Here is a 26,439-nt window from a genome sequence, read left to right on the forward strand (position 1 = left end):
CTATTAAAACAGATAACTTTGAACACGTCAGTCAAATTTTCCAAAAGTCCAAAAGTATTCTTGCTTGTCAGATGACAACAAAGGGATTAATACATTTGCTGGGGAAATAAATCTCAAACATAAAAAAATCACAACACAGCTCAATCCAGAAAATGTTTCCATTATTAGTTACAGATTAATAAAAGTTTATGTTTATAAAGTCTGAGTTAGGTGTTGTGCTTTTTCTCTTAAAATTACACGGCCTAATAAATAAATTAAATAAAAGAGCAGTTAAAAACTGCAGTAGTTTGGCCGACAAAATGCAAGTCGACTCGTAATTGCTCAAAAGGTTAACTTGCTGCTCCAAGCTGCATACAAAACAGCACTTTCACATCCCAGAATCGCTAGTTTGTTTGTTTTTTTTTACAATTTTTACAATTTCGACAGGTTAGAAAAGAAACAAAGCATGCTTAGGCAGCAGGCTCTCATACTGTTGTTGGGAAAAGTTTGAGTAAAATAATCTTCCCTGTCATTTTTGCCAGCGGTTCATGGAAAAAAAGAAAACAACACATCAACGTTTGATTCATTGTTACATACTTGTTATCCTGTTGAATAATAAATTAAAGCTTCAATGACTGGAGAATATGTCACAACAAGATTTCTGGTTAAACACACTAAAGAAATACATATTAAAAGGGAATGTAACAGTAATTTAGGGCCATCATCGAAGGAAATCCCAATGTATAAAGACAGGGTTGTGTCCTACATGCTGCCTGTGTGGACACTGACATTACATATGAATAGTTCAGCAAACTACTTATGAGGTGCCGCTTGGGTGTGTGGGATGAGCCCTAATTTTCTGTCCTGTGACTTATCAATCAAGTGTTTTAGACCAACTAGTGCCTGTAAATTGTTGATAGAAAACAGAACACTGGAGAGAAACAAAGGATAGAGTGAAGGACTAAAGTGAGACTGTAAACTTCCACTGCATCTAGGGAAACAAAAATGAGAGGTGATGGCAGAGAAAATGAAGAGTGAGAGAAACAGAGGTAAATTCTTTGGGATTCCCTCGTTGTTTTTCATTAACATTCCAGAGAAAGGTGTTGATGGACAGAGCCTGAGCTGAGAGGGTCAGATAACACACGCACACAAACACACACACACACACACACACCCCCAAAGGAGCCCAAGCACTGGGCGTGGGAAACATAACACACACACAATGTATCCCTGACACACCCTTATCAATCAGGTCAATTGATTATACAGGCAGAGACAAAGCCTTTCAGCGTGTCCTCTCGTCTCTTTCTGTGCTGCTGACCATTAGCAGCCTGATCATTTGACATGTCCGAGTGCTCTTTGAGACCGTGTGGGGTAAATGTTAAGGTGGCAGAGGACGAGGGCCATGACTATTTATCAACAAACTCACAAGCAATGAGAAATACAACAGAGGCCTGAAATCCTCTCAGTCTAAGTCACATTCTGAATGATATCAAAGCTTTTTTCTTTTAAAGGCATCAGACCACAGTGACAAATATGTGATTCCTGAACTATCTTGATACACACAGTGCATGTTTAAATGTGATCACTAATAATTTAACCATCCGACTGTGTAGTTGTTTGATCAATTGGTTGATAACAAAACCCACAAATTACCGTATATCTACAATTTCCAACCCTTTTAAATTGTCTTATTGTGACCCTCCCCAAAATGGTCCCAAATCCCCAAGATATGAATCTAGAAAATAAATAAAAGTAAAACAACTAATTCCCTGATATGAGAGCCTTTGAACCAGAAAGTGTTATTTGCATGATAGGTGTTTTACACATTATATCATTATTATTATATATATTATTATAATGATTCAATAAGTAACTAAAAGTTAAAACAGCTTTTGAACATTGGGTATTTAAGCTTGCCACTTTGCCTTGATGTTATATTAATAGAACAATAATAACTGAGTTTAGTTATGTTACATATCAAAGGTTTGTAACAAAGATCAAAATGAAGTATTGCCTGCAAGTGTGATACAACATGTATTTTAAATGCTTCGCAAGTCAACGCAATGGCCTCAGGAAGAAGATGAGACGGTGCAGACACAGCGGGGGGCGGGGGGGAAGGGGAAACAGGAAGTAGGGGGGAAAATAATCCACCCTGGCCTGGCAGGAATTCCCCTGTGCAGTTTCCTGCAGGATTTCTGACCAGCCATTGTGCTTGCGTGTGTGTGTGTGTGTGTGTGTGTGTGTGTGTGTGTGTGTGTGTGTGTGTGTGTGTGTGTGTTTCCTTCAGGCCTTTTCTAAGCGGCCAGTGCGGGGGATCTTTAAGCCCCCGCTGTAGTTTGGCTGCAGGGTCTAACATGAGGTGGGTTTACATCTGAGCCTCCAAACCACATAACAAATGCATGTGTGGACACAAACACATCTGAGCCTACTGATCTCTGACCCAGGACTGGGTATGGAGAGAGTATGAGTGTGTGTATAGGTGTGTGTGTGTGTGGTGAGTGAGAAATACCATTCTGACTGATGCAAATAAGACTATTTAAAAAAAAACATAGCTGTAAGAGGGATTTATAATACACAATGCCACACACACATGCAAGCACACACCATCATCTTAGAGCTAACATTGCTTAACACAATGACAGTAAATATCACCCAACATCCATAATGCTTATTTAAAATATTATTTTATGAGCAAACAGAGAAATCTCTTTTGGTCCTGACCTTTATTCGTTTTTATTGAAGAAAAGTCATCTGGTCATGACTAAATAAATAATAAATATTAGGGGAGTCGTCTGTTGAAATAAAAAATATAATGAATAATGTAAATGCAACATCTCACCAGAGAATTTAATTTGAGTCATAGTGGAGCATTTATTTAAGGTTTATGAAAGACCTGTCTGATGTTTAAAACTGTGGAGCTTAAGCGAGGCCAAGACAATCTTTCAACATGCATCTATTCAACCTTCCTTTCCCAATCTGAAAAATCAAGTGAATGACAAAGGAAAAGGAAAAACCACTGTAATTCAATACTGCTTACATGTTTTTCAAGACTTAAAAATACAATTTAGTACATAATTTAGCTAGCAAAAGAACTGATATTTATCCAAAGTTTGTAAGAGGAAGGTGACCCTTGTGAAACAGTTAGCTAATAAGGATGTAGGACTTTGATCCTTTCATTTTTACTATCATCGTATATGTTCAAACTACAGCTGATATTTATACTGTTACCTAAAATGATTGACGTCTGATGAAGGTCTAGGGCCCGCAACGATACATGTGGTGATATTTTCCCATTAAATGCTAATTGGAGCAGCTTCTGGTGTGAGGACTTAGTCTTCCTCTGTGTTTGGCTAAAACTATTGAGTTCAATTAGAAATGAAGCAAATTCCAAACACACAAAAAAAATCCCAAAAGAAAACAACTTAACAAAAAAAAATATAAAATAAAATATAAAAATATTAATAGAGGCTCTGAGATTCAAATCATCTCCAGCAACGACTCTGACTCTGAAGACTTGGTGAAGGCATGCCACAGTCAGCGCCAACCTCCTGAGGCCTTAGCGAGGGGTTCGGTAACGTCAGTGCAGCAGGGATGCAGAAGCCAAACATGGCAAGAAAAGCACCAAGGAAGTCTTGACTCTGTCTGAAACGACCTCTGTTGGTCCCTGAGGCTGTGCTTGGGTCCAGTCAAACACAGCCCAAGTGCATATGCTGTTCATCTTTTTTTCAGTTATTAACAACATGTGATGTTTCTCCCATTGTAAATCTTTAGGGCCTTTGTCCTTGTTGGTCACCATATTTTCCTTTATTGAATCAGCTCAACCAGTGCACTGAGTATGTAGATAGCAGCGTAAGTGGTAGCACCCAACTTTATTTGGATCAAGCATTTTATTCATATATGTTGTGATTTACATTTGTGAAACAACAGGAAAAATGAACATTTGTTTTTTCTGAGGTCTTCTCGACCACATTCCAATTTTTTATATTTGCCTGTGTGTTATAATATTTTAGCAAACACATAAGAAAACTCTAAGCTCTCGCTGAACAGCTCGACTGTAAAGGGCCACTTGTGCTCACTGTTTTACATTATATTGAGCTGTAGAATATCTCCACCAGTATACTGTAATACGGGCCTGTAAAAGCTTGTGATTCAGTATAAAACTAAAATAGTTTAATGAGTAGTTTAATATGCTGTTTTTGTAGAACAATAGCTTTGATTTTTCTGCAGAACGTTCCCTCTGTTCTGACACAAAAAATGGAACAAATGACTTGACACGTCTTGTAAATTCAGATTCTTTTTTTTTTTTTACAGCCTTTGATTACATGTTATGTAAGCAGCTGTGACTGATTAAGTCACACTAATGCAGCATTCATTAGATAGCTGGTGGGTGTAGGTGGGCTGCAGACAAATCAGCAGGTATGAAGCAATCAAAATGTCACTTACTGATGGCTAATATTATTGACACTAGATTCAGTCATTTGAACACGAAATTCAAGGACTTCTTTGATGCTAAAAGTCCGTAGTAAATAAAAAGTAAATGGAAGGACAAGTTGTTGTTTTTGAAGTACAACCAATGTTTTCATTCCTATGTTTTGTGAGTGCATTCACTCCAGAGCTAGTTGGTCTGTTTAACATGAACCCTGGTGGGCTTTGTTCGACTGTTTGGTTTGGGGTGTAGTGCATGCTAAAACGAACTCTGGTGCACACTAGAGAACAAAACTCTTTTCCGCTTGGAAATGGGGATCTCAGTCCTCTTCCAATTGCAAAAGAGTTTGGTTCACCACAGGTGAGAACGTGATCCAAACCAACCAGGGAAAGTGAAACATAAAGCAGTGCATTGTGGGTTGAATTCGGCCAAGTATTTCAGAACAAACAGCAAATGTCAAACAGGTTTGCTGAGCGTGGCTAATGTTAGCATTACTAAGCGCACCAACCTGCAGCCCTCCTTGAAGGTTAAAGAGGTCATATTATGCCCTTTTTGGGGTTCATATATTTAATCTATGTACTAAAGTATGTTCACAATAGCTAAACTTCGAAAAAAGTGTCTGTTTTCATGTACTGCCGCTCCATGCACCGGCTCGCTTCTGACTCTCTCTCTAAGGCTCTGAAGTGCTCACGTTCAGAGTCCCCACGTGTGATTGGTCGGCCTGTCGGCTCTGCTGTAATTGGTCAGTCGCTCAGCACGGTTCTCGGAAATGTCACACCCCTTTTACCATATTGGGAATGGAGCCACTTTGGCTCCCGAGCGGAGCAACAACATTAGCACCTTAGCACTACTGTGCTACCGCAGGCTACAGCATATCGTGGGCGTGTTACAGAAGTTAATGGGCGTGCAAAATGAGCTGCTGGGCTTGCCACAACGAGCCAATGGGCTTAGATCAGTGATATCACACTGACAAGACGTCACACTGGCAAAACATTTTTGAGGGGGGCTAGAACCGAGCGTTACATGCAGCTAACAGGAGGACGAAGGAGAAGCCGCGTTTCTGCGGACTTTGAATTTTTGCACATAGATGTGCCTGAACATGCACAGGACACTTGGAAAACACACTAAAGAGCATATAAAACCAGAAAAAGCATAATATGAACCCTTTAAAGTCCACATGCCTTTGCTAAATGTGGCTACACAGTGTTCCCATCGATCAAAATACGCCATGCCATTCTTCCACTGTCGTGTTGTTTACTTACAGGTCATACTGCAGCTTTAGGTTGGCTGGCAGAAAGCACTGACCGGAGCTACAACCCTGACTAGAGGTGGGTGGCTACGGTACACAACATTTGAACAGGCTTTGGTGCACTTGACAAAGGGCCGTGTAAGAGCAAAACAAATCCAGTGCAAAAACAATGTTGCAACTTCACACCTGAATTGCACCAAGTCAACTGAACTATTCCAGTCATATATTTTGTAATCAAAGTTTTCTTAAAAATATAGTTAAAATATAGTCTCAAACTCGTGAACCCAATATTTTGTATTGTGTCTTCTTGTGAGCTGAGTTTATTCCTAATTCCTAATTTAATGACTGAAAATCATTTCAACATGCACACATACCAGTTTTTTTCCATTTCTCTTTATAATTACACAAACATAGGTCCTCAGTCACTCTTCTTGTCATAAATAATCTCTTGCCATTGTATTCACAAACTGTCTCCGTAAAAGCTCATTACAAAGCCATTAAAATGTCCACTGAAAATGATTATTGATCAGTGGTTTGTCTGTCCCTTCACAGAGAGAGCATGTGAAACTGAGGGCGTATGTTTCCGATTGAGCCGCAGTCATGGGGTTGGAGGCATAGAGAGGGTTAGATCTGAGGGCTGTCTTACCTTATCGTCCGTGTCTTGGGGTCTATCCATACACTGAGTGGAAGAGTCACTTAATCTTTGAGACCTACTACCACGGCCCCTGCTCCTTCGCTAAAAAAAGGTAAAGAGGAACTCCAAGTTACTGGATGAAGTCCAGAGAAAAAAGGCTAGAACCAAAAAAGAACTAGAAAAAGGAACAAAAAAAAATGAAGCTAAAAAAAAAAAAAAAAAACTGACTGAACTTAAGGAAAACTCAAAATTCCAAAACAGTCAAAAAGCATTTGGCATTGGTTATAAAGTGATGGTTACAGGTGTGAGCTCTTTGGTACGAGTATGAAATGCATGGCGGTAGAGGAAGTTCAAACAGCTATACATTAGATGTAAACTGCACCAAAAATGCTCTTCTTATTTGACCTTCCATTGACCAAACAAAACCAATGTATTTGAAGAGTTATAAAGCAGAAGAATGGCAAAAGTAAGGCCCTACAACACCATAAGTTGGGTGTTACTACAGTTTTAAAACTGCTTTGCAAAAAGTAACATCCAAAGAGGCATCGTGGGACAAATAAAAGGCCTTGCTGATCAAACTTTGCCCTAGTCACTCCTCATTGAATCTGATGCCTTGGTGTGATAAATAACTTAAGTCATAAATTGCACCTTGATGTGTGATGCTTATCTAATCCCTACTCAAAAAAACTACGGATCTAAGGCCAAGGATTCTTTAATAAATGGGGATGAATTTACTCTCCCAGGCAACTGCATTTTTGGACAAGTGTTCATGACCCCACAAGCAGCTTTTGTCACATGCCTTCCCTTTAAAAGTCAGAATCTGGATTCTAATGCTGCCATATTGGAGGTAACCATGTATTGTTGTACTGCTCTGCCCTTTTAATGTTGGTGCTCCGTTTTATTTGGATAGATTTTCAGCTTTATTACACTTTTAATTCAATAAATGCAACTTACTGTATCTGTACTGCAAAAATGATCATCCGCTTAAGATAAGTTGCTTTGGAAAGCAGCTTAGTCAGACAGCTAGTGACAAAAAGTTAGGCAACATGGTTTATAGATCTGATCACATGAGATGCTTTTAGATGCATCTCTGTACCAGCAAAGTAAAACAACAAAAAAGTAACGCTGATTTATCAAACAGTTCAATTAAGCTACTAAAAAATGAGGAAAATGGATTGTACATCGTCTTGATGAAATAGCTGACGGAGGAGAAATCTTAGTCCAGACTAAACAAGGATGAACTCAGTTCAAAATTAGATTTGGATGATGGCTGAGTCCAGTCAAATACCATACGTTGCTAACATGCCGTATACATCCATCAAGAGGCATTTTATGAAACGCTCTCTGCTAACAACATTGCTCTCCTCGTCATTGATTCCCTCTCGTACATTCCTGTCATCCACACGATCTCAGCTTAATGACATTATGCACCAGCATCAAAAGCCATTCATACACGATCAATACAACAGCATGAGTCTTTCCATCAGCGTTTGTTAACATTGCAAAATGTCATCGGTGTGTGTTTGTGTGTCACACACATATAGCTTTCCCTGTGTTTCCATCAAACCACTGTTCCAGAAATTTTAAGAATCAAGTCATGTTTGCTTATTTCTTCTTAGAGTCCCTCCCCCAACTCAACAATGTGTACGCACTTATGTGTGTTCATGTGGGAAAGGTTGTTAACTGCTGGAGAGATGGAACAAAATCTAGAGCACAACAGGACATCTCTTCAGTCAATGTGCGTGTACAGAAATCACATTTCCTCTGCATATCCAGTTGTTGGACTTGTGTTGATACGCCTCTCCTTTTCATTCCTCTCTTATCTGATTGAATTGTGTTTGACAAAGGCGAGCTGTCCACCTATCAGGTTTGCATTATGCTGGCTTCATGGTCAGCGCAAGGCTAACAGACCACAAAAGATGAGGAAGGACCGCAATCATGGACAATAAACCAGTTATCTGTCATTGAGGAGTGAATGCCAATTGTTAAAAAATGTAATAAAAAAGATTCAGTTTTTCTGTCTTCTCAAGGTTAACCTTAAGCCCTTAAAAGCCATATTATTAATTCTACTTTGTATTTTTATACGGTAGACTTCCCTTACAGCACTTAACTGCCACTGCAAGGTTCAATTGAAACAATGTGTCAAAATTTAAGTTGTACAAAAGCTTCTGCTATACCTGATGATTAAATAATAAAAGACAACTGACAGGAGAGGTTGCTTACAAAAAAAAGTTAATTGATCAGGTAAAGGTTTTTGTTAAGAAATTAAAATGCATAAGTAATGATTGAGTCTGATTAACATTTTTTTTAAATTAAACATCAAAACCAGACCCAGGGGTCCCATCAACTGCAAAACCCAACCCACAGCGCCCACTCTGAGCTGAGTATAAATACACAAGGGAGTGGATGGAGTTGTCAGAGAAACTAGAGGGATGAGGAGGGAGGAGGAATAAGGAGAGATAGTGAGGTGTTGATTGAGGATAACGCACAGGTGGATTGTGACAAGTTGTTGGGTAACACTGGTCCGCTGAGAAGATAAACTATATGGAGAAGAAAAAATGGGAGGCAATGGAGGAAGGTTGGAGACGGGCGCGCAGGAAAAAGTAATTGTCCAAAGAGGGTAGAAAAAGATGGAGGGGTGGAGGACATAAGAAAGTATTTAAGGTTAGGAAAAGGATTAAAAGTAAAGAAAGTAAAGTGTGATGTGTGTAAAAGGTTATTTTATGTGTAGATCTAGATGGCCAAAATATCAATCATCCTTATTGTTAGACTTAAGGGCACTCCAGCATCACATAGAAATAACAAACGAATAAGAGTGACTTCATACTGATATTAATAAAAGAAAGATCAGAGCTAATTTTTTTTAAATAAAGTGTATACATGAGTCTTTAAAAGCTAGGCGACAGCTTAGTCTGTAGGGACTTGGGTTGGTGAGCAGAGGGTCGATGGCTCAAGTCCTGGTTCGGAACACGTGTGCGAGAGAGGTGTCAGTTTACTTCCCGAGCACTGCCTGTGCTGAAATGCCCTTGAGCAAGGCACTGGACCCCTGACTGCTCGTGGAGCCAGTCTCTGTGCAGATATGTCACTCTGACATCTCTCTATTAATGCATGTGTTTAGGTCCTGTTAGTGCTTTAAGGAATATGTGTGAAGAGCGTCTTTAAAAATAAACGTAATCATTTCCCTTGGGATTAATGAAGTGTAAACAAAAAAGAAATTGTGAAACTTGTCATGTACAACACACAAATACCGAATTGTATATCTACACCATCACAACTTTGAACAAGTTACTGATGTATCGTTTAAATTTGAAACCCCCAAAACAATAGGAAAAAAATGTGTATCCTTCATGATGTTGACCATTAGACACTGCATCATGACGTGTGAAGTAATGGTTTACAGTATTAATAGACAAGCTATCAGTGGAAAAGGTTGCAAATATGAGAGGACACTCACCAATTTGCTGTGGTGGTATTTGCAATATCCACAGTACTTGACGTTGTCTGCGTCTGATCCTTGTTCCTCACATAATAACCCCGCAAACTGGGCACTGTGGCAGAGAGGAGATTGTTGTACTGGTACTCAACACTTTTCTTGCATTTTAGTGAAGAAAACTGAAGAAACAAGCTCCCTCTTTGTGGGGTTAATGTGATTTAAATCGGTCTCACCATGTGACATGAAAGGCCTGCCGGCAGCCATGTTTGTTGCAGGTCATACATGCCCCAGTGGCTGCTTTACTTTCTCTGCCCTGATCCTCACAGATATAGCATGTCTACACAAACGCACATAGAAATGAGAAATGTGTAACCTCAACAAACAAAAAAAACATACTCTTCCATAGCTTCCTCATCAATTGATTTGTAACATTTCAGAATGTGGGAATACATTTTGTTACCTTGTTGTAGCGCTCGTGAGGCACAGACTGGAGAACTATCGGTTCCATAGTAGACACATTGGCAAATTCCACCTCAGGTATGTAAAGGGCGCAAACAACATGGGCCCAGCCTGCAAAAACACAGAGAAAGACATTAACCTCAGCACAGCTAAAGTTTGTGGCAACGCTTTAAAATGTGTCGCAAGAGGGACAAAGGCTGATAACCTGCTCTATATATCTCACTACACAATTTAATCAGCTGTGTTGAACAAAATAAAATGCCCCTTCCTGCACATTCTTTAGAGTTGTTCACACAGACTCTTGAACATGTGACCGACAAATGGTCTCCATCCCAAATACATTTCTGATTCTTTTGTTACACTTCTGTGATTGGTCCAGTTTATTTCAGGTTCATTCCATTCATCTGCACACATGATTAGTTATGTCCTTCTAAGTATATATGACCATAAACAAAAAACTAAATAAAGTGCTTGAACTTGTTTCTGGCCACACCATGAAAGTATGCCGCTTTTGGTTTGGGTCAAGTCTAAAATTAAAAAAAAACTATCAACAATCATACATAAAACGTCCCTGGCACAAACACGCACACAGAACAGAACCTAAATGTCATATTGAATCATCATGAAACTGTCCAAAAAATGCCCTTTGAGTTACAGTCCCCAATGAACTTTGTGAAAGCTGAATCGTAAATATGTTAAATTACAAACTGGTAGTTAATCTATCCAACTAACACACAGCTGCCTGTCAGTGAAGACAAACTGGGGGCGGTGGGATGACAAGGGGGCCTGCTGGAGTGGCAGCAGAATTGACGACGGGCCGAGGAGGAGCAGAAGGGGGTCGGCGGAGGGTCAAACGGAGGTGGGAGTCTCCTGCCACACTGAAGGTGTCTGTTTTTCCCCGTAGCGGGAAAAAAAAAAAAAACAGGCTTAAACTTACAGTTGAACCCCTGACCTGCCTTTGACCTGGTGAGCGGGACAGGGGGAGGAGGGCAGAGGGCGGGACGGAAGGGAGGCGGCGGGTGTGAAATGGGGGCATGTTGTTGTTTTGAAGTCCCTCCAAGAATCTGGAAGAGGCCTATAAAACAGGACTATAAAAGTGGCACAGCCTTCCTCTGCAAACTGAGCATTCAAATGTTTTACCCCCCAAACTACCAACAAAGCATTACAAACATCCTCTTCTCTCTGATGTGCTGAGACAAAGACCTTGAATCTTGCCGATTACACATCTTGAGTGTGTTTTGATTCAAAAACAAAATGCTGTCAGTTTCTGATGATGGCTCTACGGCACTTCTTGCATAAATCACCCTTAAACCTCAACCCAAAAAACACCAGCAGTTTCTTGATAAACGAAATCCAAATGTTTATATTGCTGCCACATATCCCACATCATATTGCCTTGTAAGAACCTGTTGCTGATATATTTATTTATGGAAACCCTATTTTATATCTGAATGATTACTTTTTGTTATCATTCTCTAAGTGTGAAACTTCCTCAAACTGTACGTTATTATTTTTGTACTTTAATAGAAGCACACATATTTACTATACATCTAAAGCTATAAAAGTCAAAAAAGCGGCTTAATAATTAATTTATTTCTCTCCCTCTGTCTTGCTTTTCTTTCTTCTTCTTGAGATAAAAGATCAAATACTAGTTTTAGACTAATACCTTTGCTCTGCTTTATTACTGTCCCACCTGAAATAACAGCGACTACCACACAGATCAACAAGTGAAGAGGAACTGCCAGAAGCTGAGAAACGGACGGCCGGGGGAATGAGACGGTGAGAGAAAAATGGGAGGAAAAGAAAAAGAGAGGGAGAGAGGGGTCATGGGAAGGGTAAAATAAAAGAGAAAGTAGTAAAACGGTGTGTGTTAGTGTTGTCCTGATGCCTCCCTGCAGGCCTGGACACAATCCCACAGCTGTGCCGCTCTCTGACTGACTCAAGCAAACACACACACACACACACACACACACTCACATACACACAGAATATTTACAGTCTCCACCAAGCTGACCTCCCAATGAACCCAGAGAGGAGACTCTTCACAGGCCATGCACTATACCCATCCTGTCCCGCCCCCTCATAAACATACACACACACACACACACAATCTCATAAAACATGGACTGGCAAAGTCGGTGAAGAGAGGCAGCACACACAACAAACAGCAACATAACTCTCCCAGCATGCTCACACCCCTTAAACTTGCCAGTGACACGCAATTAATGACAAAATACACAAGAGGCTCACCACAGATGTTTGTGTGTGGAGTGTGTTAAAGTGTGTATGTAGTGGAGAGAGAATTTACCTCCGTTATCTGTCCTCTTCAGAGCTCCATCTTTGTGGGGACACAGCTCACATCTCTGCATGTGAGAAAGAAACATCAGGTCATGTACAAAAAAAAAAAAAGTCAAGTAAGACACAAACACACAAGTATGACAAATATGTCAGTCTGTCAGGTAACCTAACCTGACAAGTGGTCCTGACTTGGACAGGAGGCCAGAAACTCTCTGGGAAAAGCTGCTCGCTATCTGCTACCTGAGGTTGTTTCTCCCTGTGTGTGTGTGTGTGTGTGTGTGTGTGTGTGTGTGTGTGTGTGTGTGTGTGTGTGTGTGTGTGTGTGTGTGTGTGCAAAAGCAACTGCCCAGGAAACTGTCCACTCCTCTGAGTTGCCTGCAACTGAGCTGGTGTACCCCATATTTAAGCCTCATACACGAAGAGGACTGTGAGTGAAGGTTACTTCCCTCACAGTGAAGAGGAACAGGAAGAAGATCTTGTTCCCATTTTTTTTTTTTCAAGATGCTACACATCTTACAGGGGTTACTTAAGGTCTTTCGTAAACATATTCTCTTTCCCCAAAAATTGTGCCCCATGTACAAAGCCTATGGTCCTCCAAGCGGGCGGCCTAGACTCAGGTCCGGCCTATGGCTCCTTTCCCTCATGTCATTCCCTGCTCTTTCTCCCTGGTTTCCTATAATAACCATTATTACCAATAAAGTGTTGGTAAACAATCAACTTGTTTGTTGCACATACCTAAATACTTCATATTCCCTCCAGGGTTTGACATTACATCAGACATAAGATCACTGGCAACACCATTGTATCCACTGACACAGGAACATTAATGTTTAAGGGCGCACCCACAGTCAGCCAAGTTAACCCGTATTGTGCTGAAGCACGACTCAACTTTGAAACACACGTGTGTGTGTGTGGGTGCTTAGAGTTGATGCTGTAGCTATAATTAACAAGATGATCTCACAGGAAACACTAACAAAACACCAGTATTTGAATGTATGAATAAAATGTTAATGTTTTTTATTTGTAAAGCAGTATTTTAACTGGCCTGAGCGTGCCAGTGGAACATACAATAAGCTTTCCCAGGCATCTGGGTCAACGTGCCAGTTATAATGTCAAGCCTCGACCGTAATGGGAGTACTTACTTAATATAAAAATAACTGAAGGCCATCACTTCTTAAAGTTCTGTAAAATAAGTGCTGTATCATAAAATACTACTTTATATTTTCTAAACACTAGGGATGGGTACAAGTACTCGAGTACTCACCGTTGACCCATTATTCAAGTCACATTTTGTTACTCGCGCACCTGTGCAAGTGCTGCTTTCAGCTACAAAACTTGAACTCATACAGCGTTACATGTGTGACCCAGCTTTTTTTCCCCGCCTAACTGAATATACTGGGTAGGAAAATAATTAACAGGATACAAAGGTATGACTTCTCCGGCCACGGCTTCAGCTTTAGTACACACCGAGCCAGATTTCAGCAAAAACAACTATTTTACAGCAGCTACGGCAACTCTCTAGGAACGTATTATTACACCGAAAGCACAACAAATACAGAACCGTCTGCTACACCTGCGACATGTCAGTCAAGAAAAGTGATGTCTTGAAGTACTCCGACAAAAACTATGAAGTTAATGTGCAGTGCAAGATATGTGGCGTTAAACTTGCATACCATAGAAATACTAGTTCGATGCTTAACCACATGCACTTAAAGCACAAGGAGAAAACAGCAGAGACAGAAAACAGGCAGTCTCGCATCACACGTCATTTGCTAGCCCTGTTAGCACACGTCGTTGTGACGAAACCAGAGCGGAGAAGATTAGCCTGCTAATAACCAAAATGGTAACTGGAGATATGCTCCCATTAAGTTGTTGGTTATTTATTTATATTTATGTTTAAATATTCCGGTCCAGGAGGTCCGACGAACCCTTTTTTTTGGTTTACGGTTAAAAAAATAAATAATTCATTAGGTAATTCGAGTAATCGAGTACAGGGATTACTGTAAATTCCCATCCCTACTAAACCCACAATCTGTCTAAACTCAACACTTGCAGGCTATAGACAACAAGATTATCTTTATTATTTCTTTATTTCATAAAAATCTCTTGATTTTCATGTACAAATACAAGGAACTGTATCATATCCAAGCATAAATATAAACATTTTGTTTTGTCAGCAGACATCTATGCAAAATAATACAATTAAAAAAGATGACATTTCAACAGATTTCTTTGTAAGTAGAACTTTATCAAGTTTTTATATTTTATTGGCTTCAATAGTCTTGTGATCTGGGCTCAAAAGTGTGTAGGGGGCGTGGCCTCAATAGCCCTGCAGTAAGCAGTGTGCTATGTGCATGTGAATGAGGAATAGCATAGATATTCACGTGTACTTGCATGAAATCAGGTTTTTTTTAGTCAAGATTATGCTAAAATATATTTTCCCCAAATATGTTTAAGTTCCCTGTTAAGGGCCAATCTTCAATTTTGTAAATTCCTGGTTTATTCCCGTTAATTCCCATAAATTTCTGTTAATTCCCATGGAAAGTTTCCAACTTTGAAAATTCCCAGAAATTTGGAACCCTACTAAAGAGACATTGTTATTGTCAGTATTTTTTTAGGCCTGTCCCCCACTAAGGATTTAGAGTGGAATCTGATTGGTCAGATTTTCCTATAGTCGACTGATGAAAGTCGAAAGTTTAGTTTAGTTTAGTTTTTGCACTCATTGATATTCTCATTTGAGTTTAAACCACATCATTCAACTCTTTGTCTTCTAGACTTGGAATAACATTTATTCCACGATAGGACTTGATCTATCATTGTACTCAGTCATTCTGCATCAATTTGACCTTATAACGATATCACACATGATGTCCAATACATGAGGCTCACACACTGCCAGCCCAGTGTGTGCCAATCAGACCAGCGAAGAAACAAACAGTCGCCTGAGGCTCTGACAAACGAATCGTCGAGTATTTGACTAAATGGGGTCACCTCTAGTATTTTGGATAACAAATCCGGTTTCTCCTTATCTGGTTAATAGATTAATTGGATATCTAGTTATCCTGTTTAGTTTCTGAAGAAGAAACTCTGTCCTCATTGCTACAAGTTCTTAAAGTGAACAGATCATTCCTGGCACCTGTATCAACCACTACTCATAGAAATCTTGCCCTAACAACATCTCGACAAGTCTTCAGAAGTTTGCCGAGGTCACATTAAGTTGAAACTTGGCAGTCGGCAAGCAATATAACTGTGGTTTCACAATAAGAACACATAATATATTGAGGCTCTTTAGCCCAATCAGTTTAGTTTGAAGTGACAAGATCCAGAGATCTGTTGAACGGGTCAGTTTGATATTAATTTGTCATCAGTAATATTTTCAACAACAATAAATGCAAATGTATGTAGTAAAATGGAAACATTTCTGTTTCACGTTTGCAATAAAGCAAGTTTAGTCACATACTGTATGTGACAAAGGCCCATCAAAGGGCATGAACAGTATTAAATCAATGCTGTGAGTGAACCTAACCATAGAAAGTGTCAATAACCAATAACACTATATTTCTCTCTGTATGCTGCTCCTTCTTCCTCCTCTGTCTACCATTCAAATACACAGTAATTTAAATACATTTTAGTCACATATCCTGAAGAGGCACATTGAAATGCATTATTATTAAACCAGAGATCAGTGCTATCACTGCATTGAACCATAACGAAAGGGGGAAACGTTAAATAATTGATAATAAACTCTAGCAATATCTCCCTCCAATTCGTCATCAATGTTGAATATTTTTGAATAAACTTTTGTGGTCACATCTGACCCAAGCATACCAACAAAGTGCTACAACAGAATAAACGGTTACAAATGGCATGTCATTTTAGTTTAAGAATTCATCGACTGCTTTAGACCCGACGTCTGCCTTTTTCAGTTCATCTAAAAGCTTTTCAAACACATCTGTAGCTGGTAATTCAGACCTGCGAATAGTTGAAATGTCAGTCAGCTACGTCTATCATCCCCAAACGGCCAGCATGCATTCTCACTCTCATTCTTCACTACTTCGGAGTCTATGAATGGCCACTCCTTTTTGCCAAGATTCATGACAAACAGAGGGAAGCTTCTGTAAATCTTTGTTGGGCTGTGCAGGCACCAAGGTAACATCTCTGTACTTTACTTTGCCATCCCTCTCCTGTGATCACTCTGGGAAAGTTGGTCTGGATCAGGGGTTTCAAAGTGATGCCCTCTGAATGTTATACTCTTTTATTACTGCAATGCACTTGTTGCAAATGGGGTACAATGGTTTTGCGTTTGGTTAAATACAAAAGCTTAATACTTTGCAGTCCAGGCAGGGTTGAAGTGATGGTTTTTCGCTGTCTATTATTCATTTTAGTGTGAACATTTATAAAAGATAGGCTACCAAGTCTGAATGTTTTGAACATGACTTCTTCTGTAAACCTCCGTTCTAATCAGTTCTGCTCATGTGCAACTTTTGTCAAAGAAAATAATGAAGTAAGAAGGCTCACTTGCAAGCTACATTTGTACTCATTGTTTATGCTGTTCAATTATTTTGTTCATATACTGCATACCAAGGTCGCCTCCAGGCCGGATGCTGGTTCACATTATGGTTCACAATACTACTGGTACAGACAGCTGCTCTTAAAGAGCAAGAAGGTTACCTTTTTTTTTTTTTTTTTTACCTAAACCTTGTCCGATAATGGCTGATGAATTAGTTAATCCTTGAAATTAAATGTGTTTCAACACAATGGGCACAATGTTGGAGGCAAAGTGGCTGTTTTAAGTTCAGCAGCTAAAACCACCTTTTTTAAAATATTGGACTCTACGTTACAGGGAGTACTCGTATTCTCTCACTCTGGTTTAGGTCAATGTACAGTAAGTGGTAGCGAGTGTGAGTGGACAGTAGAAGGGTCTTTGACTAGACTGTGTGACGTTGTTTTTCAATAGCTTTCCTAATCTTGCAATGCAAACCAAGGAAGGGAGAAATGTTGAGAGAAAGGCTGCAAAGAAAGATGTGAATCTACAAGCTGTCATAAAAAATAAACCTTCTGCTGTGCTTTGTCTCCGCTCACATGTCAACAAATATATCCAGAAACCGCAGAGGATGCACATTTAGAGACAAAGAAATGGGAAAAAATTAAAAAAAATCATGCTTGCTCTTTCATTCAACATTGTTCCTGCTTGTTTGAATGTAGGTGACTGGCACTGAACAAACCAGCCAACAGCGAGGCTTTAGAGACATTACTGAGGGTGATGAAATGTAACTAGCAGTATCTTCTTGAAGCTGCATTGTGATATTTTAACTTATGTCCTCCAAGCCCTTTGGACTAACACACACTAAGCACAAAGGTCCTAACATGCCACTATTTTCTTGGCATATCTATAAATGACTGCAGGATTGTTCAAGAGCAAGTCCGCAATCTTTACTAAAGAGTCTTTTTTTTCCAGGGGATCACTCAAAAGAAATGATAGCTGGATTATGTGACTCACCACGCGGGCCGCTCTCTCCTGAGACTCACACTTTCTGCAGAACCAGGGACCTGTGGGCACCTGCACAATGCCATAGCAGGCTGAGGAGAGACAGAGGGGGGGGAATTAACTTACGAGAACAAAACCACAACAAAAGCTTTATACCACAGAATATAACACTGTTAATTGGAATAACACTAAACAGAATAACTCCTGATGAAATGACATCTCCACAAACTAACTATTTCAATGCAGAAGGCAACTTGTTACTTTTCTGGTTGAAATGAAACCGTGAACAAAGTTTAGATCTTACAGACTGCGCCAACACACTGTTGTTATTTGTTACATCACAGATTAAGTAAAAAGTCATAACGACCGCTAGAAGTCACATTGTTATATTATTTGAGGCAGTTTTATGTTACTAACCAAAAGGTTAATTTCTGTCATTTTGTAAGGGCCACAAGGCAAAAGAGACTTGGTTGCTATTTTTAACGTTTACACTTTGTCCACTTAGCCAACAGTAATGATTTACAAAACCTAATTTACCGCAGATAGTAACAGTACCATTATTCTGCCTTGCTGTTTTGCGCAAGAGTACAAAGCAAAAAACTAGGAGAGAAAATTGCTATGTTGTAAAGCCAGTATCTAAGGTAGTTACAAAGAAGTAACAGAGGTGAATCAACGCTGAAGGACAGGACAGCAATGTGAGTTTGTATGTTTTTCCGGCGCTGCTGGTTCCCAAAGATGTATGCCAGCAGGAAGCGCAAAAATCATACAATGGGGCAGCACTATAACAGCGGTCTGTAGTTAAGTGAAAAACGGTGCACAACAGCATAGCATTCTTTGAGTGCTGTTGGAGAATTTCTGTATAAAAAAGGGCTTTAGACGTTTCAGCACAGGCAGTACGACCCTAAATGCAGTATCACGACCCTAAATAGCCTACCTCTACACATTTTCAGATTATCTCTGATCAGACCAGAGCCCATAATCCAGTGGAATAAACAGCTATAATCCCGATCTCAGGGAACAAAACATCCAAAGGTTACAAAGTTCAAATGTAGAAATAAAGAAACTGTTACCAGATTTACAGAAAAAACATTGAAGACAGCTGGAGGTTCAGATATTCTGCAAACACTGCATACCTGATTCATTGAATTATTATGGCTGGCTGGTTGATTCTCTTGCCATTTTTATTGTTGCCCTGATTACAGATGTCAAACACAGTACTGTGATTGCTTTGTTGTTATTTTCAGCTTTTCTCAAAGACTCGGGAGAGCATTTAAAGACAAAGAACACGTGTTTTCATTCATCCTTAATATGTCAACTAATGTCAAGTTGTCAACTAATTTGAGCACTTGCAATTTATAATGTACTGCATCCTGTGTAGCGCGCAGCTATGCTGTTAGTATGAGATACAATATTTAACAAACATTCATGTAAGAAAAATACAAACACAATAGTTTAGAATAAAAACACTTGTTGACCGTGCTGCTGATGAATACTTTTGTCCCACCATAAAACATTAAGTGAAAATTGAAATAAAATAAAAACAGTCTAGATAAATTTGTACCAGATTTAATCTCGACACTTGACAATAAAAAATTACTTACATGTGCATTTTTTACTTGTGTGCATTGCAACACATTACAAACAGCATTTGCTATCTTACAAAAAACTCTCAAAATGTTACCTACAGAATCAGTATAAGACATTTTTTATAGAAACAATATATAGTGTAAATTTGGACATTGAGCCTGATTAATTGAAGCACTTCAGGGCTCAATACTTTTTTTTTGTTGCAAATATTTAGTGGGTCTTGTTTTGGCAGAATTGATTCGAATTCAATAAATGCCATTTCTCTGGTAGATATTATAATTCTTTAATAACAAAAAGCTTTAATCTAAACTCAATTTTTTTGTCATTAACCAACTGCTGGCAACAATTGAAATCCCAAAAAGCCCCTCAATGCACGCTGTTGAATGCTCCTATTTACATTTCATCAGGCAAACATTGTTTGATTTAAACAGAAACTGCTTTAAAACAGGTTATCATATATAAAGTAGGCAATGCCCTGCATGATTTATTATTAACCTATAAAATTTACAACTTAACATCTGCGAAGCCGTTTAATATTTTGCAATGAGTACCTGTTTGATATAAGGATTTAATCTGATGTGATTTAGAAAACGCCTTATTCCAGTTTTCAGTGTTTATTAACTCTTCATATTGAAGCTTTATGATCTAAAATGTGGCATAAATAACGTGTTAGGGGATATACGTATGGTTGATGGTATCTTTAACTAAACTACTAAATGCACATCATCTTAGACAGTGTGATACCATATATCCTGCTGAGTCATGAATCTTGACTGACAGAGGAATTGTGTGACGCTGATAGTAATACTATGAGATTTGGCAAAGGTATAGGTATCTTATAAACAATGTGTTAAAACATATTAGTGCTAATCCTGTTAATGCAACTTAAATACCACAAAGAGAAACATGTGGGTCAGATATATTAACCCCAGTTGTGTTGCAAGGTATGTTACAGTCCTGCAACTGGTATGTTATTACTGATGTGATCGTGCCAGGTCTCACTTAACAACATGTTAAAAGTGTAAATACACCAGCATGCTTCTGCATGTGATTACAGTAACTGACAATGCAAATAGTTTTCAGGCTCTTGCTGTGTTGGACACATGGCCAGCTGTTACATTTGTAAACAGTGGACGTCATCATCTGAGTCATCCACCGTCTTTCCAGCTGAAGACCACTGTTTACTGCAAGACAACATGCGTGTCAGAAATCATTGTTTGGATGCATGAACTTTGTTAGATTTAACATAAGAAGGCAGCACTTACACACACATTATCTGTTCCGTGTGCCATGTCATGCAGACAACAAGTTATCTGTCAATGGTCTTAATCGGAGGGAAGATCCTTGAAGACAAGCGTGGACTCCCACTATAAACAATATGACAGCTTCTGACAGGGGAATGAACAGACGACCTCCATACACCAGCTGCCAACTTTAGTCCAAAGCGGATTAAACAGGCTATGTTAGCTGCCAGAAACAAAACAGAGGACTGCCCTGCTGCATGAGTTGAGCCTGACCTCAGCCTGGCCTTGTTGAGGGTAGCCGCCGGAGGAGGAGGCTACATACGGGGCGCAACATAACCTTGTACCAAGACAACGCTAACTAGCCCCACGGCTAACAGCTAACACCTAGCCGAGCTTACCAGTACAGCTTACCTTGATGCACGGCGACATTGCAGCCATGTCCGTCGCAGTACACAAGCGGGTTTTCCGCCCAGCCTCTCTCGTCAGAGCAAACACAGCACCCGCCGATCATCTCCTTCATATTATTTTTCGACACCTCGTCGTCCGCCGCCAGACAACGCTCGCCGGAGACCATCTACGAAGAAAGCGGACATGCGGAAGAATACGACAAAAAAGATAACCCGAAACATTCGCTGAAAACCTCCTTATTTCCCCCGCTACACAGCTTTAGGTTCCACTCGGTCGAAATGTCATGTTTTAAACGTATTTTCGTCCCTTTTTGACACCGTGTATTTTCACCAAAACATCTACTTCACGGCGCGATGGTGAGCAAAAGAGGGGGGACGTCGTAGAGAACAGGAAATGCGTAATGACGCAAGGCGCATACGCGTGCGTGTCCTCTGATAGGAAGTAAAACACGGATGTGATTGGACCCTCGGTAACAACGTGCAAATTTCGCTCCACATGGCCGAAATGTTTGAAACTTGTGGCCAAGTGACTTCACTTTTCCCCGTCAACATTGTAGCAACGCTGGGGTAGGCAAATACGTGACTGTTTCTATCAAATAACGCCAGAGTTCAGCAGCAGCAGCTTTAAGCACAAAGTGTAGTGAACAAATGTGTGTGTGTGTTTCCAAATGTGTTTACAGGAAACTTGTTCTTCGTAGAGAAGTAAAATGGGTCTGGATTAAGCACATTACACATTAATAGTGTTATTACATCACGGTGAAGTACATATTTGGTATGTTGTACATGACTTGTGAGCCTTACATTCATTTTTTAACTCAATGTGAGTTTGGTTAAGAAAAAATAAGTAGTATCTAAAAAAAAAACAACTATATTAGTTCAACTACTTGTTATATTTATCAAAAACAAAACAAGACAAAGTTGAGCAATGCAATCTCTAAATATATAGCCTGGGCCCGATTTAAAAAAAGTAAACGTGTTTTTGTTTGTTAAACTAGTTGCATAGACGACACTACTATTGTAGCCTTAATCTCTGAGTTGATGCTTGTTTCATTTATTGAAGCTTTGTTTTATAATATCCAGTAAGGAGAAATCTGAACTCTTGTAGGTTCCTTTTTTTTTGCAGCTAATCTAAAGCCACATGGTAAGATTTCACAGTATAATGAATGATAGGCCTACTGTCAAACTTTCATTACTATTCATAGACGCGTGCATCTTATAAACAGGCTTTTAGGTGTTTGTTGTGTCAAGCCGAACTCTTTGAAAACATGTGAAAGTTTCATTACAAACACATTACTGCCAAAATCACAGTGCGTTATTCACTGAAATACAGGAAACATCCAACACTCGTGAACATCTTGCTTCACATTTACAAGCTCTAAAATGTATTGATTCTATATATGTGTTTCATTGTGAAAATGTCAACGTTTTATACACTTTTTATTAGTAGTAAAGTATTTATCCCTTATAAGTACAAATCATGCTGATTTTTATCATTTTAAAAATGTTTTAGTTAATATGATATCTGAAACAAAATGACAGCAGTACTTTTATGATACATTTGAATTATGGTTTCTATGTATGCACATCTTTGAACAATAAACAGCTGGGATGGGAACTTGATTATTTTTCCACTAGTTAATGGCCTATATTTAATGTACATGATCCAAACCCCTTTTAAAAATTATTAAGAATAGAGAATGTATTAATAGTGACTGAAAAGCAATAAGTAATTTGAAAATCTTGTTATTGTAAGGATCTTTCAAAGAACATGAAATGGGCTTTGAGGACCCTACATCAGGCTGAATATCAGACCTGTCAATATACAGTTTTGTTTTGACAGCATCCACATGCTGTTGCCAAGGATGCTCCAGAACCCATACACACACACACACACACACACACACACACACACACACGCTATTCCAAGCACTCAGCTGCTGCTTGCATCACCGATTCCTCTGAGCGAGCTCCCGCTCTTGGTTTCCAGAGAAACGTAATGACTTGCCAATAATGCGCAAGAGCACACGAGCGTCCTCCGTGTAATATGGTGAGCGAGAGGTCCCTGGGAGTGCCTGCCCATTGTTTGCTTTAATTTCAAATTGCTCAAATGCTCCAGTCGACACTGGGCACTGCACTAAAAGGGGGAGTGGGAGGGATGGGGAGCTGGGGAAAAGAGAAAAAAAAAAAGTGAATTGTGTGTGGCAGGGGAAAACCTATTAGAGCTGGAGAGAACAAAGGGAGGCGAAGGAGGGGGCAGCGGCTGTGGAGGGGCCCATATAGCTACTGAAACGCTGAAAATGGCAAATGATTTTTTACAACTTGCACTTGATTAAGTCAAAGTCTGCACGAATCATGTATAATGTTCCTTGGGCTGTCAGAGGAAAGCTTTCTCTGAGACAGCAAATTGCAGCAACACTGTCTGCCTCCAACCACCACTGCTGACCTCAAAGTACATATAGCACTCAGAGCTTTTATATAATTTAAGGTATTCTCTCACTATAACCCAGCACTCCCTCCAGATGCTGTATGTTGGATCTTCAGTGTCAACAGCGTAGATCTGTTTATTAAAATAAGCTTTCCTGTTTACACACCTCTGTTCAGTTGTTTCGCTATAATGATGTCACCCTAAATTTCTTGGCATACTTTATTTGGGTTTTCAGCTTTTTTTTAACCCTATTTTCTGCACTGTAGACTATTTCATTTGCAAAGTACTTTGGCAAAGTTGAACATGTATGAAGAAAACATACACATAAGATTCAGACATTTTTTAAAACCCTATTCAGTTAAGGTATTTATGCCTTTCAGTTGATTTTTGCGATTGCATTATTATTCAGAGAAAGTGGAGACAGCATGAAACTATAAGGTTTAAAGGCCTTTTCCTAACTCGCTCATTAAGTATCTGTTCTTTTTTTTAAGGGGAATTTTCTGCACTTGCAATGTAAAAGGTAAGGGGTCTCTAAAGCTTTCAGGCAGATTTGAATAGGCCAAGTGATTGTTTTGAGGTGTATCTGTGCAGAATGAGGAGAATGTAAAAATCTCAAGGAGGAGATATGACACTGGGAAAAGCAGCCCCCGACATGCACATACTTAAGTAAGCTCCATCTGAAATCATATGTTAAGGCATTGTATTCACAAATGTATGAGAAACTTAATGGTCTATGTTTTTATTATTTTGTCTAATGTATCATGTGGTTGATGGTTTTCTTGTTATTTAGGCTCAGTTTTTATTCAGAAACAAGTTTGTTTGTGTGTGTGTGTGTGTGTGTGTGTGTGTGTGTGTGTGTTTTGCAGGAACGTTTTTCACATACTGAGCTCATAAGCTTCACCAAAAGGATACCATGCTTGTTCTTTTAATTTTGTATTTGTAATTTAATGTTTTCCACGTGTGTCATGCAGAACATAGTGAATATGGCTGGTTTACATTGCTAAATTAAATAAGCAGTATAACGTTGTTCATGATACGTTTTTTTTTTTTTACAAAGGCTATATGGTCTGTTTTTACACAATCTAGCTGAGCATACATTTGTATTATTTCAGGATAAATGTTTAACCTACCTGCAAGTGTTCTTAATCGCTTCACTCCATCATTCAATACAGCTAATAGTTCAAGTAACAATTATTAACCAAGCCCAGTGAATGCATCATTACATTTAAGGGGGCCTGGCTATATAGCAGAGTTATGGATTTTCTAAATGGCATTTTGATCTCTGTTCCATGGGCACTTTCTACATGTGTTTCAATGGTTTCTGGCAGTTTATGGTACATGTAGGCTATCTGTTCTTCAGCCGGAAATGGTTCACGTCCATCTGCGTCATGTGATCCTTATAATTTTCAGACGTGGAGAAACAAACAAGCATAGACAAAATTATTTCATCAGCTTTATTTGATTTGAATTTCAAGGTTTTTTTTTTTTTTAGTCAGGAAGGAGTGTCATCTCTCTAAGAGCTGCAAACACTGAAATGACCAATAGAGCTTCCGTCTTGGTTACACTACATTCAGGCGCATCACTATTCTTTCGTGCTCTTTTCTGTGGTCGGCGAGTAGCACAGAGGCCCAGGAAAAAAATACAAACAGTCCCAACACGGCGGGGTGAAAGGTGAAGAGGGCCCCTCCCCCCACCACTGTCCGCACACACTTCAGGCTCGAATTGCATGTAAAATCACATTCTCCCGGGGTGGTGGGGGGTGGAGAGGAATTCATTGTTTTGGCATGGGGCAGTGGGTTTGTGTCATAAAAAGTCTATGCGCTTACAAGTGCCTGCGCCTCCTTGACCGAGTGTCTCCATAAAACTCGAAGCCAAACAAATGACTCGGTGCTGCAGGAGCGACGCGTTAGGTTTCAAGAGTCTTAGAATCAGTACGGGAGTTTGGACGTTTTCATTTTAGACTTTTACGAGGAGTTTAACAATGCAAGCACGCCAAATCCCAATTAATCATGTCCCTTTTTTTAATGAAAGTTTCACTTGTCTGTCCAGCAGTGGCATTAATGTTTCAAACAGTTTCAGTGTAGTTCAAATATAGGTTACAATGTGTGTGTATGTGTACAGCTGTGTTCTTAATCTATCGATCTTCCCCATTGGAATAATACAAATAGCAGCGAAAACTGCCATGAGTCACTATAGCGAACACCGCACTTTGAATAAAACAGATTATTATTGAAAACGTGATTTATTTGAGATATTTTAAGTGCCATGAAAGTTGTTTGTGTCTGATATAATTAACCTTTTCACACTTCTTCGGTCATATCTCATATTTCTGTGCAAACCTACAGCTATTTCCATTTAACTTTCAAACGATATACATATATATGTTTTATTTAATGTATTACTTTATTCTTATAAGATGTATTTAAGTTCTCAACTGTGGGCTATCTCTGTTTGGTTTGGGTCATTTTTAAAAAATGTGTTCATGTGTCTAATGTTCCCACAAATACTTATATGTCTAAACCTATACTTGGCTTTATATGCTTATTATAAATTATTATTCCTTATCGAACTTCTTGCACCAAATTGATCTAGTCATGGTCTCTTTTCTACTGAAGCGGAATTTATCAAGTGTACAGGAATGGCCATCACTTGAAAAAGCCTGTATTACAAGCTTTGGTAGTCCGAGGTATTCCCCACATACCACCAGCACACACAGGGATGTTGTAAGAAACCTCTACCGTGCTTGAGGTCTCTTTCTCGGCCACTCGGTCTTGTTGCCTCCGCTCAGACATCCAGGCGCATGAGAG

General features: G+C 39.3%; 1 protein-coding gene across 5 annotated transcripts in view; it reads right to left on the bottom strand.

Annotated features, from left to right (window-relative positions):
• The window catches only part of mllt10 (MLLT10 histone lysine methyltransferase DOT1L cofactor), a 46,594-nt gene extending 24,999 nt beyond the window's left edge, over positions 1-21,595 (bottom strand). The window contains exons 1-7 of one of the 5 annotated variants that reach the window (XM_061064816.1): positions 21,212-21,595; positions 17,982-18,061; positions 12,492-12,546; positions 10,185-10,294; positions 9,958-10,061; positions 9,746-9,839; positions 6,304-6,393 (exon numbers count right to left, since the gene is read on the bottom strand). In XM_061064816.1, coding sequence (XP_060920799.1) covers positions 6,304-6,393; positions 9,746-9,839; positions 9,958-10,061; positions 10,185-10,294; positions 12,492-12,546; positions 17,982-18,061; positions 21,212-21,374 — 696 coding nt within the window. In that variant the 5' untranslated portion in view covers positions 21,375-21,595. The remainder of the gene's footprint in view (positions 1-6,303; positions 6,394-9,745; positions 9,840-9,957; positions 10,062-10,184; positions 10,295-12,491; positions 12,547-17,981; positions 18,062-21,211) is intronic. The other 4 variants (XM_061064817.1, XM_061064819.1, XM_061064820.1 and 1 more) reach the window with 4 other exon arrangements.
• Positions 21,596-26,439: the final 4,844 nt, after the last annotated feature.

Source organism: Labrus mixtus, chromosome 19 (genome assembly GCF_963584025.1).
Source record: "Labrus mixtus chromosome 19, fLabMix1.1, whole genome shotgun sequence".
NCBI classification, from domain to species: Eukaryota; Metazoa; Chordata; class Actinopteri; order Labriformes; family Labridae; genus Labrus; species Labrus mixtus.